Here is a 15800-nt window from a genome sequence, read left to right on the forward strand (position 1 = left end):
GGAAGCCCACTTTGTCACAACAATGCTGCTGGCTGAAGGTCTTGGCTTGTTCTGCAGCAAGAGATGTCCATCTAACCGAGAACAGTTCTACAGATGCAGTTCAGGCAGTGGCTGTGCAGTAAATTATTCTTCACTCATTAAAAACAAATGCCTCATTTAATCACTTTTACATGCCATTTCATCTCATACAGCTACTGTTCAAAGGTTGCTTCCTTATAGTGCAATACTGTAAATCTGTACATGTGTTGTTGGCGCTAAATAGTCAGTTTAAGCATACTTTTCACCAAAAATGGTGAATACTAGCTGTAGCTCTCAAGTCAACACTTAACACGCTGTTATATCTGTACTAGAAAGCAAAACTAGTGAACAGTAATTATTAAGCCTCCTTCATACTGTGTTTTTTATGACATTTGGGGAAACTCCCTTCAATAAACAGCACAATAGCACTGTTTAATGATAACCATTTTAGTATGACCCCTGGCATTTTTATTTTACAATGAGTGCAGTGTGTTTCTGTTTATTCCTCTGAATATAAAAGTAACTCATTTTAGGCAAAGAGTGGGTTGTAATACCCTGGTGTTTTCCAGTCCAGACTTATCTTGTCTTTCACTTTCATGTCCAAACTCTTACCCATCATGGTCCAGGTGGAGAGTCCTATATTAAATTGTGTAGGCCTTAATTGGATCACACGCACTAATATCGGAACAAAAGCATGCAGGTTAAGAGCTGTTTTGGGGGCTGGTTTTCACTGCAGCTATTTATTAAGCAGCATCCATTGAAGCTGTAAATGGCAGCAGGCCAGTGTCTGTCAGGCCTCCTGGGTGTTACTGCGTGTCATGTCACTAAAGAGGCATGCAGGTCAGCTCCACTACAAACACAGTACATGTTCTGCTCTGCTTAGATCTGGATGACCACATCGTGTGGTACAACACCGTCAAGGTGTGTGTAGAAAGGTTGGGTGAGCTTTTGGAGTTAAAGTTGCATGTGGCTACCCTTGTGTGTCTGTGTATGTGCACATACGCTGTGTTTAGTGTCACAAAATCTATCCAATAGTGTGTGTTCTCTGGCTTTTTTAAAATCAATTAGTCTATATAATGACCAAAAATAGTAAAAAAAAAAAAAAAAAAAAAAATCATCTACAGTTTAATATAATATATAATGGAGAAAAGCAGGAAATCCCCATATTTGAGGGGTATAATTTTTCCACAAAAATAATATTTTAACAACTAAAGTGATTATCAAAACAGTTAGTCAACTAATCCTTACAGCTTTAGTGTGTATATTATACAATAAGTACATAATTGTATTTGTTATGTATCTGTTATGTATTGTTTTATGGCTTTGTTGTAAAGCACTTTGGGTACCGTTCGGCTATTGTAAAGGGCTATACAAATAAACTTGATTTGATTTGATTTGATTTATATTGTGAAGGGGCAGGAAGCAGACCAGAGCTGTAGGACAGACATAGCTGGTAAATCTTGATTCATGGAATCGAAACATGAATTTAATTCAGTTTAATTTCACCACCAGTGGTGATAAGGTGAATTTACAAAACCTTTTTGACTACGTAGTGTGCATGTCTGTATCATACTGATACATCACCCACAAAAATTGCCTTCATTGCTGTTTACCCAACACAAATCTGATATTTCTGTGTGAATGTCACTTTTAAAGGATGTGATGTTGCAAAGCTGCAGTTAAGTGTCTCTGGACCAACGACCCGGAAACTCACAGTAACACCACAGACTTTAATTCAGTCGAGTGATAAAACAGACACTTAGCTGTCATGATAACATGAGTAAGATTAAGATTAAAGCGTTTAAAGGTTTGTGGAGGACAGACAGAGGTTTAAAGTGGTTTAAAGGATGCCAGAGAGGGTGGGGGTGTGGGTCGAGTAGAAAAGTTGGGACACTGACAACTGTCTCTGTTGTTAATGGACCTGTATTGACTGTCAGTATGAAACCACATTGAGTATTCCATGTCTGCAAATAGTGGAGCTCATTCTCTGGTGTTATGGATAAGTGTTGACCCCCCCCCTCCTTCGCTCAAATGCTTCCCCCAGACTTAGAGCATCCCTCCCCTGCCTCCTGTCCTTCGCCTCCTTCCTTCTCCTTTTTCCTCTTCCTTTATCCCTCCATCTCACCTATTGATTGGCCAATAATGTGTTTTCAGTGGTAGATTAATGGCACATTATCCTGACAAGTGTGTCTGAGGGGACAGGACGTGAGGGAGGGCGTGAGAGACGATGCTCTTTAATTGATAAATGGTTTATGTGTGTGTGTGTGTGTGTGTGTGTGTGAGAGAGAGAGAGAGAGAGAGAGAGAGAGAGAGAGAGGGGAGAAGGGAAAAGGAGAGAGGGAGAGAAGAGGAAGGATGTAATGAAAACAGTAATCATCATTCAGATTATTTTACATAGATTTGATGTAACTGGGGTTTTTGTTTGTTTGTTTGGACTGGAGGCATAACATTCACACTGTTTCTCTTGACATTTGAGATTGCCCCAACATGGAGTAAGGATTTGTGCTGCTTCTTTTGTAAGATTATTTTGGCTAGTGAATGTGCAGCAACTGTTGAGCAGTCTGCATGAGGCTGGGCAAGTTCAAAGTTGTGAAAATTGAGTTGGGTGTGTTGACTTAAACAGAACCACATTTGTTAAGTAAAATAAATAGAATATTATTTTTTATTCATAATCAGTGTTATTTCTAACACAGTATAGCCTATCAGAATACAGTATCAGGTCTGCTTATGCCCTTCCTGCTTCTGAAAATAATAAAAGAAGCACATAAAGCCACCGACTAGTCAACCAACACTTTGGTTGGACAAGAGCATACTGACCAGCTAACCAGAACATATTAGCCCTCAAATATAGATTCTAAATCTATTCAGCCCACATCAACCCTGTAATCCTAACACTAGAGGTAAAACTGAATTAACACAAAAGAGGTTTATACATGACAACAGTGGTGTATGACTTTAATGTCTTAATAGAGTTACAAACTGCTTCTTTGACAGTTCTGCTATGACTTGAATTTATTGAACATGGTCTTAATATCACAATCATAATAAAAAATACTGCATCTCACACCAAACACACACATTTAACCATGTTAACAGAAAGCTGATGTCAGTTGGTTGGTTGGTTTACCACTTACCACACTGAAATATTTCAACAACTGCACAAGATTTTTTTTTTTTTTTTTTTGGCATTAGTGAAATATCTCAACTGGCTGGCTGGATGGCTTTAAAATTAGTGACAAACATTCATGTTCTTCAGAGGATGTATTGCAGTTGTTGATCTGACTTTTCTAGCTCCATCATCAGATCAGAGTTTTCACTTATCTAATGAAATACCTCAACTTCTACCAGATGGAACAGGAACAGACATTATAGAGATATTCATGGTTCCCACGTGATGAACCCTAATGACTGGTGATCCTTTTCTCCTTGCTCCACTGTGAAGTTGACATTTGTGGTTTTTACTTTCTTTACTACTGGATGGATTGCCATCAAATTTGGAGTAGACATTAATGTCCCCCTCAGGAGAAGTTGTTGTAAACTTTGTTTATCTCCTGACATTTCCTCTAGTGCCATTATCAGGTCAAAATGTCATTTTGTACTTTGGTGTCTGACTATATACTTGAAAACCTGACATTCCCATCAGCCTGAGCTGTGCTCTGTGTTTCATGCTTATCAGCAAATATTGGCATGCTAGCAATCATGGTAGACATGATATCTGCTAAATGTCTTCATGCTTGCATTGTCATTATGAGCATGTTAGCATGCTAAAAGGTTCACTAAAAAGGTTGTAAATTTATTAAATTTACTTTGTCAGATTTTGAATGGCTACATGTCTGTGATCTATTCATACCATGCTCAAAATGTACTTGCAAATATTTGCAGTTTAAGTTCATAGCATCATGATCACCTGGTAAGTTGTCACACATGAAAAAAGATTCAAAGCTGATTTTTAATTATTCTTAAATTCATATAATTGTAAATTGTAAAATAACAAATAAACTGGTCCTGTTCGTATTGCATACTCTATGAATTCATTCATGTCAATTGATTCATTTTTACTCTCTCACTTAGCTAACTTTGCAATTAATTTTTTGGCTGTGGTCCAATCTTCTTCTGGTCTCATCTTTTCATCTCTGCACTCTCTCACCTCTTATCTCTGTCTCTGTATCACTCACTATCTGATTTCATCCCCATCTTTCAATTTCCTCCAGCAATTTGCATCGTGGAGAAGGGGGGTTGACTAAATTAGCAGATCAATAGGCCATCAAACAGTCTTTAAGTGTGACACATACACAGACGTCCTGTCTCAGGTTTCCCCCTCTAACTAATAGCTTTGTTGTTTACTTTACAATGTGCTGTGTCATGTAGTTTGGGTCTCAGGTTGCCCTCCAGTGCATCGGGACACCCCTGGGGATTCCTTGGACAGGCTGATACTGGAGAGCACACCCGTGAATACTGTCATCTTTTATCAGTATGCCCAACATTGTTAAGTTATTTTTGAACTGAAAGCTGTGGTTTATTTGCATTTTTCCTCACGAAACTGAGTATGTTTTTTATGTATGTATATACAAATACGTATACAGATCCATACATCATTGGCCTGTAGAGCCTAAGTCTATATGACATCCTTCATGTGAAATCTTGGTGACAGTCTTTTCTGTGCTTTAATGTTGCATGTTCACGTTCACGACGGTCTCTCCCATCGTCTTGGGCGATGACCTTTGTCAGATGACGAGGAGAGGTCGACAGAGGTTGAAGTAACAAGTGAGCTGAGAGAGGGCCCCCACCTAGTCATGCAGAAGGGAGCTTAATACAGGCGTAATGTACACACACACACACACACACACACACACACACACACACACACACACACACACACACACAGAGTGAGAAGCTCTCCAGCGAACAGAAACAGGACTTCCTTGCTCCTGACCAGCCAGACCTCAGCTATAGAGAGGCACAGACCCATGTAGGAATACAAACGTAATCGTAGTTTTTCCAACACAAACACACACTCATCAACTGGCTCTGACCGATCTCTCCTCCCCCCCTCTGTGTCTTTTGTTACACACTCTCCTCCTCAGTCCTTCCCATTCAGTCATAATCACACAGTCAGCTTCAGTGCACAGACCACTGTGATGAGCTATGACAAGGCAAGAGGCGGGAGGCAAGCACAGTGAGAATGGGAGAGGAGGATGGAGTGACAACATGAAAAGAGCACAGTGGTTGAAACAATTAACACTCCTTAGAACAGGCATTGAGGAGAATTAGTGCATTTTTGTCTGACATGTACCCAGTATTGTTATTCATAATGATAAATCTTTATATTAAAAAATTGTTTTACCTTATTCTCTGCAGTCCAAGGATTCTGCCTTAAAGAGCCTTCAAGATCTTCATTTTTAATCTATATGAAATACAACAAAAACATTAATAATATACCACACTCCGCCCTGTCTGCCATCATGTGGGTAGCCGCCAGGGATTGTGGGTACTGAGCGGTAGTGTGACTCTCTCTAGCAGCGCTGAAACACGAGACAGCCTGCTAGACATAACGGCCTTCTCTTCTTCAGTGAATACACACACACACACACACACACACACACACACACACACACTGTGTCTGTGAGTCACACACATAATGATGCATGCAGATGCCTTAGAGATTTATTTACTATTTGTTGCAGTGGATCGATAATGAACAAATAGCATCCTGGTTTTTGATGTAAAGTCCTGTTTACCCCCGATGATTTAAGCTTTACTTTTCTATTCAGTATGATTTTAGCTCTACACTAAGAAATATGTGAAGAGTAAGTCTGGTGGCAAGGTGCAACTGAGGTCAAAGGGCAGCACTGATAAGGTCAACTCGCTTTCAGTTCAGTCAATGCAGGAAGTTGATTATTATTAGTGGGGTGAAAATTAGCATTTTCATCCTTTTGATAATTCTTGTATGTTCGTTTAGAATTTAGTTTAAACCACAAGTCAGATCCAGCTTAATTCTGCTAACTAACAATTTATGTTGTTCAAGTCAGGGATAGTATGTAGCAGGTGGAGGGCGGAAGGGGAAAACAATTCCCTGTGCAGATCAATAAAATATTGAATTATGTGTGGTTTTCAGAAGGTCATGAGGTTCCAAACATCACAACTTTACACTGTAAAGCTTTTCCGGCTGCCACAATTTGATTAGAGATCTTTTAAAGGCTAGAATTACGAGTCCCCTTAAACAACCACTAGAACTGTTAACAGTTCAGTGAAAAAACAAAAAGAAACAAATAGGTTTGCCACCTTTTTTTCAAAAATGTTGGTTTCAATTAGAAGAATTGAACTAACTCATCATGTTGAATAATTTAGTATACCATGATGCTTAGTTTACCTCCTGAATATACAGGTTATATTAACAGTTACAAAAAAGATATTTAGGTTTTGAAGTTGACACTCATTTCTTTGTACATTTTGTCTTTGCATTTCAATTTTATTACAGTTAAATGGAGTGAATGCTCCTGGTTATACCCAGCTGTCAGTACTGGTTACTGACTTTTCCTGTCTTTTTTTTTTCTTTTTTTTCTGGTCCGTTCTCCTTGACCACATTATAAAGAGTTACACATTCCATAAAAGAGATGATGTGACAACTGAGACATGTTATCACAGAAACAGGAAATCCAAAAAGCCAATAACTCGGTTTCTTTTTAGGGATTAGTGCGGTGCAATAATTCACTGTGGAGTCTGAGGTGTATTTCCAAAGCACAAACCCAAATCTTTGGTAATACGGCCGACTTGAAGCTAGTCCATAAGGAATGAGCCTTGGCTTGGCTTCACAGGCGTGGGAGCACAGCTTACCATTGTGTATGCTTTAAATTATGCTGAAGCTGCTGGTATATTGGTCTGCGGCTGTGGTACGGAGCAGAGTGGCCTCCGTTCAGGAAGAGAGCATGAGCATCTAGACGCCGTCTTGCACAGAAACTTCACCTCCTGTCTGCATCTGTCCACTGCTTCCTGCATGGACAACTTTTCTAAAATGTTTTAGTCTGTCAGTGAGGAACACAGTCTTCTATTGCTCATGTTGGGTAGTTTGTATGAATATGCCAAGAGTCTCACCTCCAGTACACCACTTCTTGCACTCAGTAAATGTGTAGGTCATATTGACCTATATGTAAAGTAATGGATTGTTCTTTTTCCAAATGTTTTTAGTTTCTAAAGGATGAACAAAATTAGGTTCATATCATAATTTAATGTATAGTTTATATCTGGAATATGCTGGCTATGACCAGTGGCAGATATATATTCTGATTTTGACATCGATCATTTTTTCTCCTGACTTACTGACGCATGGTCTTGTTCTTTCTGCTTATAAAATCAAACTGCTAGTTATTTAATGAATTTATGCATATTTTATACAGTTTATACAAACTGCTTTGCTCCCGACTTAAAATAGAGTACATGGTTAAAAAGAGTGCCTGCAAGCAAAGAGCCTTTACTGACACCAAATGTTTACATTTTTGCTTTGATTTAGGATTTTACAACATTTGATAAAATAGCTGTTCAATGCATTCATTAAACAAACTGTCTCATATTTAACTTGTAAAATTAATGTTGCCCTATAAAAACAAATTACAAAGTACAAACTACTGGTTGAATTAAAAAAAAACTGACTGAACATACATTGTTCATCATTATCTGTAATTTTATGAAATAGTAAACCTGTGCGAAACAGAAAAATAAAGTTCAATTCAAAATACTCAATCCTGTAAAAATATTTCTTGATGAAGATGTTTTAATTACAGTTTCAGTAAATGGTGTAATGAGCCTATAGGCAAATGTGGAATAAAGTAAGAATAGTAGGATACTCAGGAAAAAAAATAGACATGCGTGAAACATAGAATAAAATGTTAATTACATTCATTTAAATACATAGATAATTTGAGTAATTCAAAATTCATTATTCATTATTCAAATGCATGCAAATAGCTAGGCTATAGTAATTTCTTTGGTGGCTTAAGCTGCTGGAAATGATGAAGATGTTGATGATAATAAAAATAATAATAATAATGTCATGTAAACAATACAATGTTGGGATTGATACTATTTTAGGCCTCCCCCAGGCTATCATTAGCTCAGCCTGCTTTTTTCTTAAAAACGACTACTGTAGCAGGTTTAGTGTCAGGCCTAGAAACCCAGCTTTGACTGAAAAATAAATAATATCGAATCAGCTTATTTTGAAGTGATATGTAACTACTCCTCTGTCGTCGTTGTACTTGCAGAACAGTGAGGCCGCAGGTCCGGCCAACCATCTTAATACATTTTTTTTCTTTTTAAATGCTTTAAACTTGGCAACAGACCACCAAAAAGTGTCTCTTTCACGTGTGGAGTGAATGAAACCATCATACGTCCCCGTCATACAGGCTGAAGTACTTGCTGGCGTTTGAGAAGCAGAGGTAAGGCGTGCTACTGCCCGGGTATACAACAGGCAGGGGCATGGGCAGCAGGCATCTCCCCAGCAGGTTGCTCTCTTTGTACAAGGCCGGGAGCTGCCCCACCACCACAGGCTTTCCAGTCTCGGGAAAATCGGTAACAGGTCCGTCGATTTCGGTCGAGATTTGCCGTTTCAATTTATTCCTGCGGTTCTGAAACCATATTTTCACCTGGGTCTCCGTGAGCTGGAGTGAACTGGCGAGGCAGGCGCGCTCGGCGCTGCTCAGATAGCGTTTCATGTCGAAGGTAGACTCCAACTGGAAAATCTGTCTCTTGGAAAAAATAGTGCGCGTCTTCTTCTTCGTTATCATTTTGCTCTTTTTTGCAGGGCTACCTCCTTTGTGGGGGTCCGTGGCCGTTGTGGTGGAGCTGCTGTCATCGCAGCTGCTGTCCCCGCTCTCGAAGCGCACATCCGTCGACTTCTTCGGGTCTCCGCGGCTGATGATGACCGATTCCGTTGCTCCGTTGCAGTCTGTGATCAACTCTGTGAACAAAATGACACTTGGTTTAATCCACTGTGGTTTGGTTTCAACTGTGTTGCTACACTGACCTGAAAACGGTAAGATCGTCGGGTAAGGGTCGTGCGTAATTATGAACACAGATGACAGACGGTCTCGATAGACAGCCTACAGCTTCAAATATACTAAAACCCCCTTACCACTTTCGTTAAGCCTGCTGCCCGGGTCCTGCCTCCTCTGTGCTAAGTGCTCCTCGTGGTGGCTCTGGAAACCGTCTTTACGCATCGCCGTGGCCGAGTCATCCTGCAGTCCGGCGGGGTGACAGCTGTCACAGTTCCTCCCGCTTGTCTTGAGATTGAGGATGTTGTCAATAGTGAATTTGAGAGAGGCGGCGGGTCGGCATGGTGCGTCCACTTTGTTCATATTCTCCAATGCTTTAGTCCCTTTTTGTTTACTTCCGCGACTCGACTAAGTCTAAACTGGGACGTTATTCTGACCACTAACGTCTCGATGCTCTACGCACCATAGCAGCAGCCACTAAGCAGACACTGCTGGGCTGGCGATGCTCTGCCTGCGCCGTTACTGCACACACGCCGGATGGGGCGCGCGTTGTCCTCGTTGATTGGTCCAGAGGAGCGTGCAGTACGGTCCAATAACAGCGAGGGGATAGGAGGAGAGGGCGGGCAATAAAGTGTTGATGTGCCCTCCCTCTCCTCCACTCACCCCCAAACCTCTTTAACCCCCCACCCCACTCATTCTCGTACATCTGCTGCAGGGAGACCCGTGGTCAGGAGCCCTGCAGGGGTCCCCCAACAAAATAAAGAATAGTTTAATTTCGTTGTTAATTCACGCCATACGGAGTTCATATTTGATGGTGGCTTTGATCCCCCCTCTCTTTGAGCTATCAGCCGAGTAGTTTGGGAGTCCCAAACATGAAAAAAGCAAATTGTCAGCTAATTTAGAACCTGAAAGCAAATCTGAACATTATGACCATCGCGTTGTTTCTGTATCTGTCATTTTTGCACGTTTCTTTTTTTATAAAAAAAAAAAAAAACAAAAAAAAAACACAAATTCTCATTTAGAATATTTTTCTGCGTGTCGCGCTGCGATAAAATATTTCAAAAATACACCAACAAAAATCGTTTCTTTTTCGCAGTCATATAACTTGTATTCACAAACAGATCGTTTGGTCTATGGCATTATTTATTTTTTGTGGCAGATGCCTAAATCAAAGATGGCTCAATTTGGGCCTGTTTAGAAAAAATATATATTTTTTGCGTATTCGCTGCCCATGTGTTTACTGTTTCTTGCGTTTTAATTTATTTATTTATTAAACCTTAACATACTGTATACTTAAATTTTTACAACACGTTCTCACATGTTGGGCTCTGATTTATTTATTTATCATTATAGATTCTTTAGGACTTTGGGAGGTTTTAAATAAAAGCAAATTATAGTTATTACTAACTGTATAGATGCTCATCTGGCATGGACCCCAAGGACAAGAAGTTGAATAGTATTAACAGAGGCCTAAATCAGGAAGTCTTAAATGACAGTCATTTTCGAAAAGACACACAGATTCCTGCTGCATGATTTGCTTTCTCGTCGTCGCAGCAAATTTAAACCCCCTGCATTCTTGTATTAACCTTTCTGTGTCACCATGCACGTTTGTAGTTGACAGAAAGACACGTGAGTATAAACAAGAGAAAAACAGACAATGTTGTGCTTATTTTTTTTATTTATCTATTATGTGAAAAAGTGACAAAGTTGGAAAGATTTGTGGCTTTAAATATAAAAGTTTGTAAAAATATGTGTGTATTCAAACATACAGTACATGATATGAAGAGCTGCGGAGGAGCCCAGACTGAACAGATATAATGAGTCTTTAATGGGTGTTATAATCGGTCTCTGCGGCTCTTTGGATGCAGTCAACAGTTTTCTGCGGCATTGTGGGTTATTGCACTATTCAGTATTAACATGATGAATTTATGTTATTAACCAACAGTTTGATGTCTTAGTCTTCAGCAGTCTTTACACCAAACCGGTCATCTGCGATCTTAACATGCTCATTGAGTGAGCAAACGAGGACAGAGGGTAGTTGATGGAGCTGGAGAAGCCCGCGACGGGTGGAGAAACTGGATGTCCGTTCAGGTTGAAACCCAGTCCCGCAGTGGGAGTGGGTCCTTCGTGGTACAGAATGGGCACCCTGATAATCCGCTGGGTCGAGTGTGGAATATGTGCAGCCTCAAGATCCGCCGCCAGCTGTCGTTTCCATTTATTCCTCCGGTTCTGGAACCAGATTTTGACCTGCGTCTCTGTCAGGTGCAGAGACGCTGCCAGCCCCGCTCTTTCCGAGCTGCTCAGGTACCGTTTCACGTCGAAGGTGGACTCGAGCTGAAACACCTGACTGCGGCTGAACACGGTCCGGGTCTTCTTCTTCCGGTTGGGGCTCGGCTCTGATGATGCGTCTTGGTCCGCCCGCGCATCAAAACCGTTCTGCGCGTCCTCGTTGTCGTCTGTCAGGTTACTGTCACCTGTTTTACGGTCGGTTTCGTCGCTGCCTTCCGTTATCGGCTCAGAGACGGCGGGGGAGCATCTGTCACTGGTCCATATGGAGCAGCACTGGTCGTCTGTACTGGTATCATCTTTTGGGCCTGAAAGGAGAGAGAACAAGAACATGACTGACTTTTAAACAGCTACAAGAAAAACGCAAATATTTGACAAAAGAATTTCATCCAAACGTTCTTCATTGGCCTAAAACTAAATAATAATAATAAATCCTTTCTACTTTAGTGTGTTGAAACATGGCAGGATAAATCAGTGAACTAGAATAAAGGAATAAAGCATGGCGCAAGAAGAAAATGAGGAAACACTTTGGAAGAGATAACATGTCAAGTTTTCATTCACTTAAATAAAATATGTAAACTTGGTTTCAAATATTATTTAAAGTGGTCTTTAAAGTGTTTTTGCAGTTCGGTTTCCAGAAAATTTGGGTGCGCATGGGCAGAGCCAAGGCGCTTTTAATAGATTGCATAACACATGATCCACGTGAGGAAATTGTGTCAAATCGGATTATGACACCGATAAGAGTGTATGAATAGATATGTCTATCAGAGGAAATCCAACAAAATATTTGCACTTTATAACTTAATCATACCAATAAGTTAAGACAGATTTATGTGGGCAGTAACCGGAGGCTTCCATCACATGTTATACTATAAAATCTCAGTACACCGAGAGGGGGGGGGGCGTTATTTTGATGTGACGGTGCGTGTGAATGGCCCTAATGTCATGGAATTTGCGTAAAAGAGTAAAATATTGACGTGCGTCTGTTTTGGGGTTTTATTCTGCGTATTTGCGCGTAATCCATGTGCGTAATCTTCAAATTGGGATAGAGATCTTTTAATGACAAGCAGCCATAAAACATTGTGGTTTTATAGAGAGGGTGAATTACGCGTGGGGTGATCAGACATGAAAACAGTCGTAGTACGCCGTGTTTTATAATATGTGCATAAAAATATGTTTTCAACGGTTACGCGCATTACAAACTTTTAAATGAGTTTGGGAACCTCGGTGAGCTCAGGGTGGGTAAACCGAGAGAATAGCCACGACTACGGCAACATAGACTCCACTGGACCCGCGTGGACTTTGTAGGTTTTATTTAATGTAGCGAGAAGCGTCGTTCTAGGCTGGATTTCCATATTAAATCCATATTTTAATAAAGCCACTGTGCTAAATAAACGACCTGAAAACAATCAGTGATGTCAGGCTGTAACTAAAACCTGCATAATTATGACTTAGAACCGGAGAAATAAACAACTTTAGAAGACAGTGCTGTCATGAGATCATTCTGATATTCCACTGTTGATTGTTGTTTGAAGTAATATGAGCCACTAGTACGTAAAATATTATCACAGCCCTGCTACTGTGTCTTCATATCATGTATTGCATGGTGGTGGCGTTTCTGATATATAATCATCTGTTTCCAGGAGGTATAAAAACGACTGTGTACTCACTCTGTGGTGTTTCCAAAGCTCGCAGATTTAAGGCAGTCCCCCCATGGTGCCACTGCAACGGCGAGTCTCTGTACGGGGACCGAGCTGTGGATCTGGAGCAGTCCGGCGCTCCTGCAGCGTTCGCGTCTGCACGACGTGCGCTCAGGACTCGGTCGGGTGAGACCGACTCCACGCCAGCTTCTCCACGACTGCTGTCCGACATCGAGTCTTGCCCATTCCGCCCTTTGCCCAAGAGGTTCTCGATAAAAAACGACGACACCCTCGATGAGGTTGGAGTGTTGTTGTCCGTTAGCTTCTGCTGCATATTTTCCAGATTTCACGATGCTTTTATGCCAAAACCGAGCGGTTCGTGTCTTGATTGTGCGTTTCGGCAACCGAAAGTCCAAGCAGTCATTTCAAACGTCGCTGCTTTTGCGCTGATCAAGAGTCATGGTAGACGGGACGGGGATCTCCTCGGTACCAGCGGGAGGAGAGGGAGACAGAGAGACGGAAGCAGTAGTACAGTGAAATGTCAAGTCACACGCGTAACGAGCCGAGGGCATCCAGCGATTGGACGAGCACAATGGCAAATGGGGTTTTCCAGGGAAAGGAGAATTACTGTCTCTCTGCGTCAGCCACTGCTGCTGCTCGGTGTGTGTGTGTGTGTGTGTGTGTGTGTGTGTGTGTGTGTGTGTGTGTGTGTGTGTCATTTCACGTGCAGGCCCGTCCCCTCGAGGCCATGCAGCCAAACCTCTGTCCACGGTACAGCACTCTTTATTTGGGTCAATTAGAGTGCAAATCAAAATAAAGGTCCGCCAGGGCAGCAGCCATCCCCGGGGTCGAGCCCCCCGGTTCATTCTGACATAGGAAGGCTCACTCACAGTCAGCACTTAACTGGCAGGGAGCGACAGTGTGGAGCCTGTCAGTTTTAAGTGTGTGTGCTGAAGTAGCCTATGTGCGTATTTATGCCATTACAGGATCGAGCAAAAACCATGGCTGCTCGTGTTTTCATCATTTTCGAGACCTTTAAGATACAAAGTTTGGATAACCTTTGACAGGATCTGGAAGGCGCTGACGTTTCAGTCTTCGGTATGTGTACAGCAGACCCACATAATAATATGTCAGTGGTGGCTTGCAGTGGCATGATGCTGTCGACCTCAGAGTTATGTTTTTTTGAACGCATGTGCGTACTGAACCATGCATGGCTTGGTAATGGCACGTTAAACGCTGCGTCTTGGGGATGCGTCTGCTGTCAAAGGTTATCAAAACTTTGCGTAATGGCTCAGATACTCCTGATAATAGGTCTGTTTGTCTGCAGCTGACTAAGGCTGCGTGCTTTAATTAGATCAAACGACATATTTTCTTCTTTTTCTTTACGTAGAGCTGATCGGCAGACTTATATAGGACTGTTTGTCAGTGCAGTGTTGTAGCGGCCTGCGCACGATCGACTCGGTCTAATTATTCTAGGTATTCTTCTGCTTTATAGTTACGTTATGTAGCACACACTAATAAAACATCAGGGGACTGTAGTCTGAAATTAGTCGTCTATTAGTGCAAAAACAACAGTGGATCAGACGTTTTTATTACGCTTTATGTTGATTTTCTTTTCTAAAATAATTATTGAACTTGACATTTCTATTTGACTTGGAGCTAACAAACAACCTCCTTTTAAAGGCATATATATCCAAACCAAGTCATCTGAATAAAGTTTCCTAGCTGCAGCTCCTCTTTGACCAAGAGTCAAACTTTTACATGAAAGCCTGTTTACAGCTGCTTGGTTGTACTTCAAGCCTACTGCGAAATGCACAACAAGTTCACTGATTAAAAGTAATGTGTTTCAAGTGACTGCAGCCCTCATCGGGCAGATTATGATCAGCTTATCACTATTAGATCATGTGAAACATTTAAATGAGTGCTGACGGGCGTCTTTACCCTTTTCGCTGAAATGGCAAGACATTTGAGCTTTTTATTTCCCTCAGTGGAGTCAGCGACGCTGACCTTTAACTCCATCTCTCTCTCTCTCTCTCTCTCTCTCTCTCCCTCTCCCTCTCCCTCTCTCTCCCTCTCTCCCCCAAGGCCAGACTTACCCTTTGACAGAGGATCAACGGTAATATTGCTCTTCAACCTAACGCTCAGAGCACAGACAACAGAAACATGAGAGGTGAATCTTGCACCTGTCTCGTACCATTCCGCTCAGCGAACAGACTTCTTACTTCATGTTGGTTAATTCTGTTTGCATCTTGTTGTCTTCCCCATGAGGACAAAATAAATCCACTTTTCTCCCGCGACCACAACAGACAGTTGCGTGGAGGTAACTTCTCATTTAATGACTTGATGCAATTTTAACAATTAACCTCAACTTAATCAACTTATGCAAATAAAATGTATTTATTGTTAACAACTACTTTAATAAGTACTTTAATCAATTGTGGAGAAAAAAAATCCACTTAATAACAATTTAGTCATCCTTATACTTAAATATAGGAGCAATTCTTTTGGTTTGTCTAACCTACACTTTAATATACAAATATCCTATTAAAACAAACTCAATAAATGTGTGAAAAAGCACAGTAGGAATATAAAGCACATGCAAACATTTAATTAGATATAGCCAAATAAATCTTTGAGGGTGTCATTTACAAATAATCCCAAGATCACATTTTAGCTTAGCACAATTGCATCAAAGAAGAAAAGTATTAATTATTATTAGTAGTATTAATTCTTATTTATTGCTCCTTGTAATGAGCAATTAATCATATAATGTAGAATTTAAATTGAATCCAGACTGTTGCTCTGACAGTATTTCATATTTACTCACAAGGTGTTTTGCGCTGCTGCAGATGTTGGTATTCAGATTTATTAT

General features: G+C 40.9%; 2 protein-coding genes across 2 annotated transcripts; both read right to left on the reverse strand.

Annotated features, from left to right (window-relative positions):
- Positions 1 to 7845: 7845 nt before the first annotated feature.
- On the reverse strand, positions 7846 to 9678 carry hmx4 (H6 family homeobox 4). The gene is made up of 2 exons (XM_010747366.3): positions 9143 to 9678; positions 7846 to 8968 (listed from the first exon to the last, which is right to left on the reverse strand). The coding sequence occupies exons 1-2, from the start codon at positions 9363 to 9365 to the stop codon at positions 8394 to 8396; spliced, it is 798 nt and encodes a 265-aa protein (XP_010745668.2). The 5' UTR covers positions 9366 to 9678; the 3' UTR covers positions 7846 to 8393.
- A 991-nt stretch (positions 9679 to 10669) lies between these two features.
- Positions 10670 to 13582, reverse strand: hmx1 (H6 family homeobox 1). The gene is made up of 2 exons (XM_010747365.3): positions 12959 to 13582; positions 10670 to 11596 (listed from the first exon to the last, which is right to left on the reverse strand). The coding sequence occupies exons 1-2, from the start codon at positions 13260 to 13262 to the stop codon at positions 10974 to 10976; spliced, it is 927 nt and encodes a 308-aa protein (XP_010745667.2). The 5' UTR covers positions 13263 to 13582; the 3' UTR covers positions 10670 to 10973.
- Between the last annotated feature and the right edge of the window lie 2218 nt (positions 13583 to 15800).

Source organism: Larimichthys crocea, chromosome X (genome assembly GCF_000972845.2).
Source record: "Larimichthys crocea isolate SSNF chromosome X, L_crocea_2.0, whole genome shotgun sequence".
Lineage (NCBI taxonomy): Eukaryota > Metazoa > Chordata > Actinopteri > Sciaenidae > Larimichthys > Larimichthys crocea.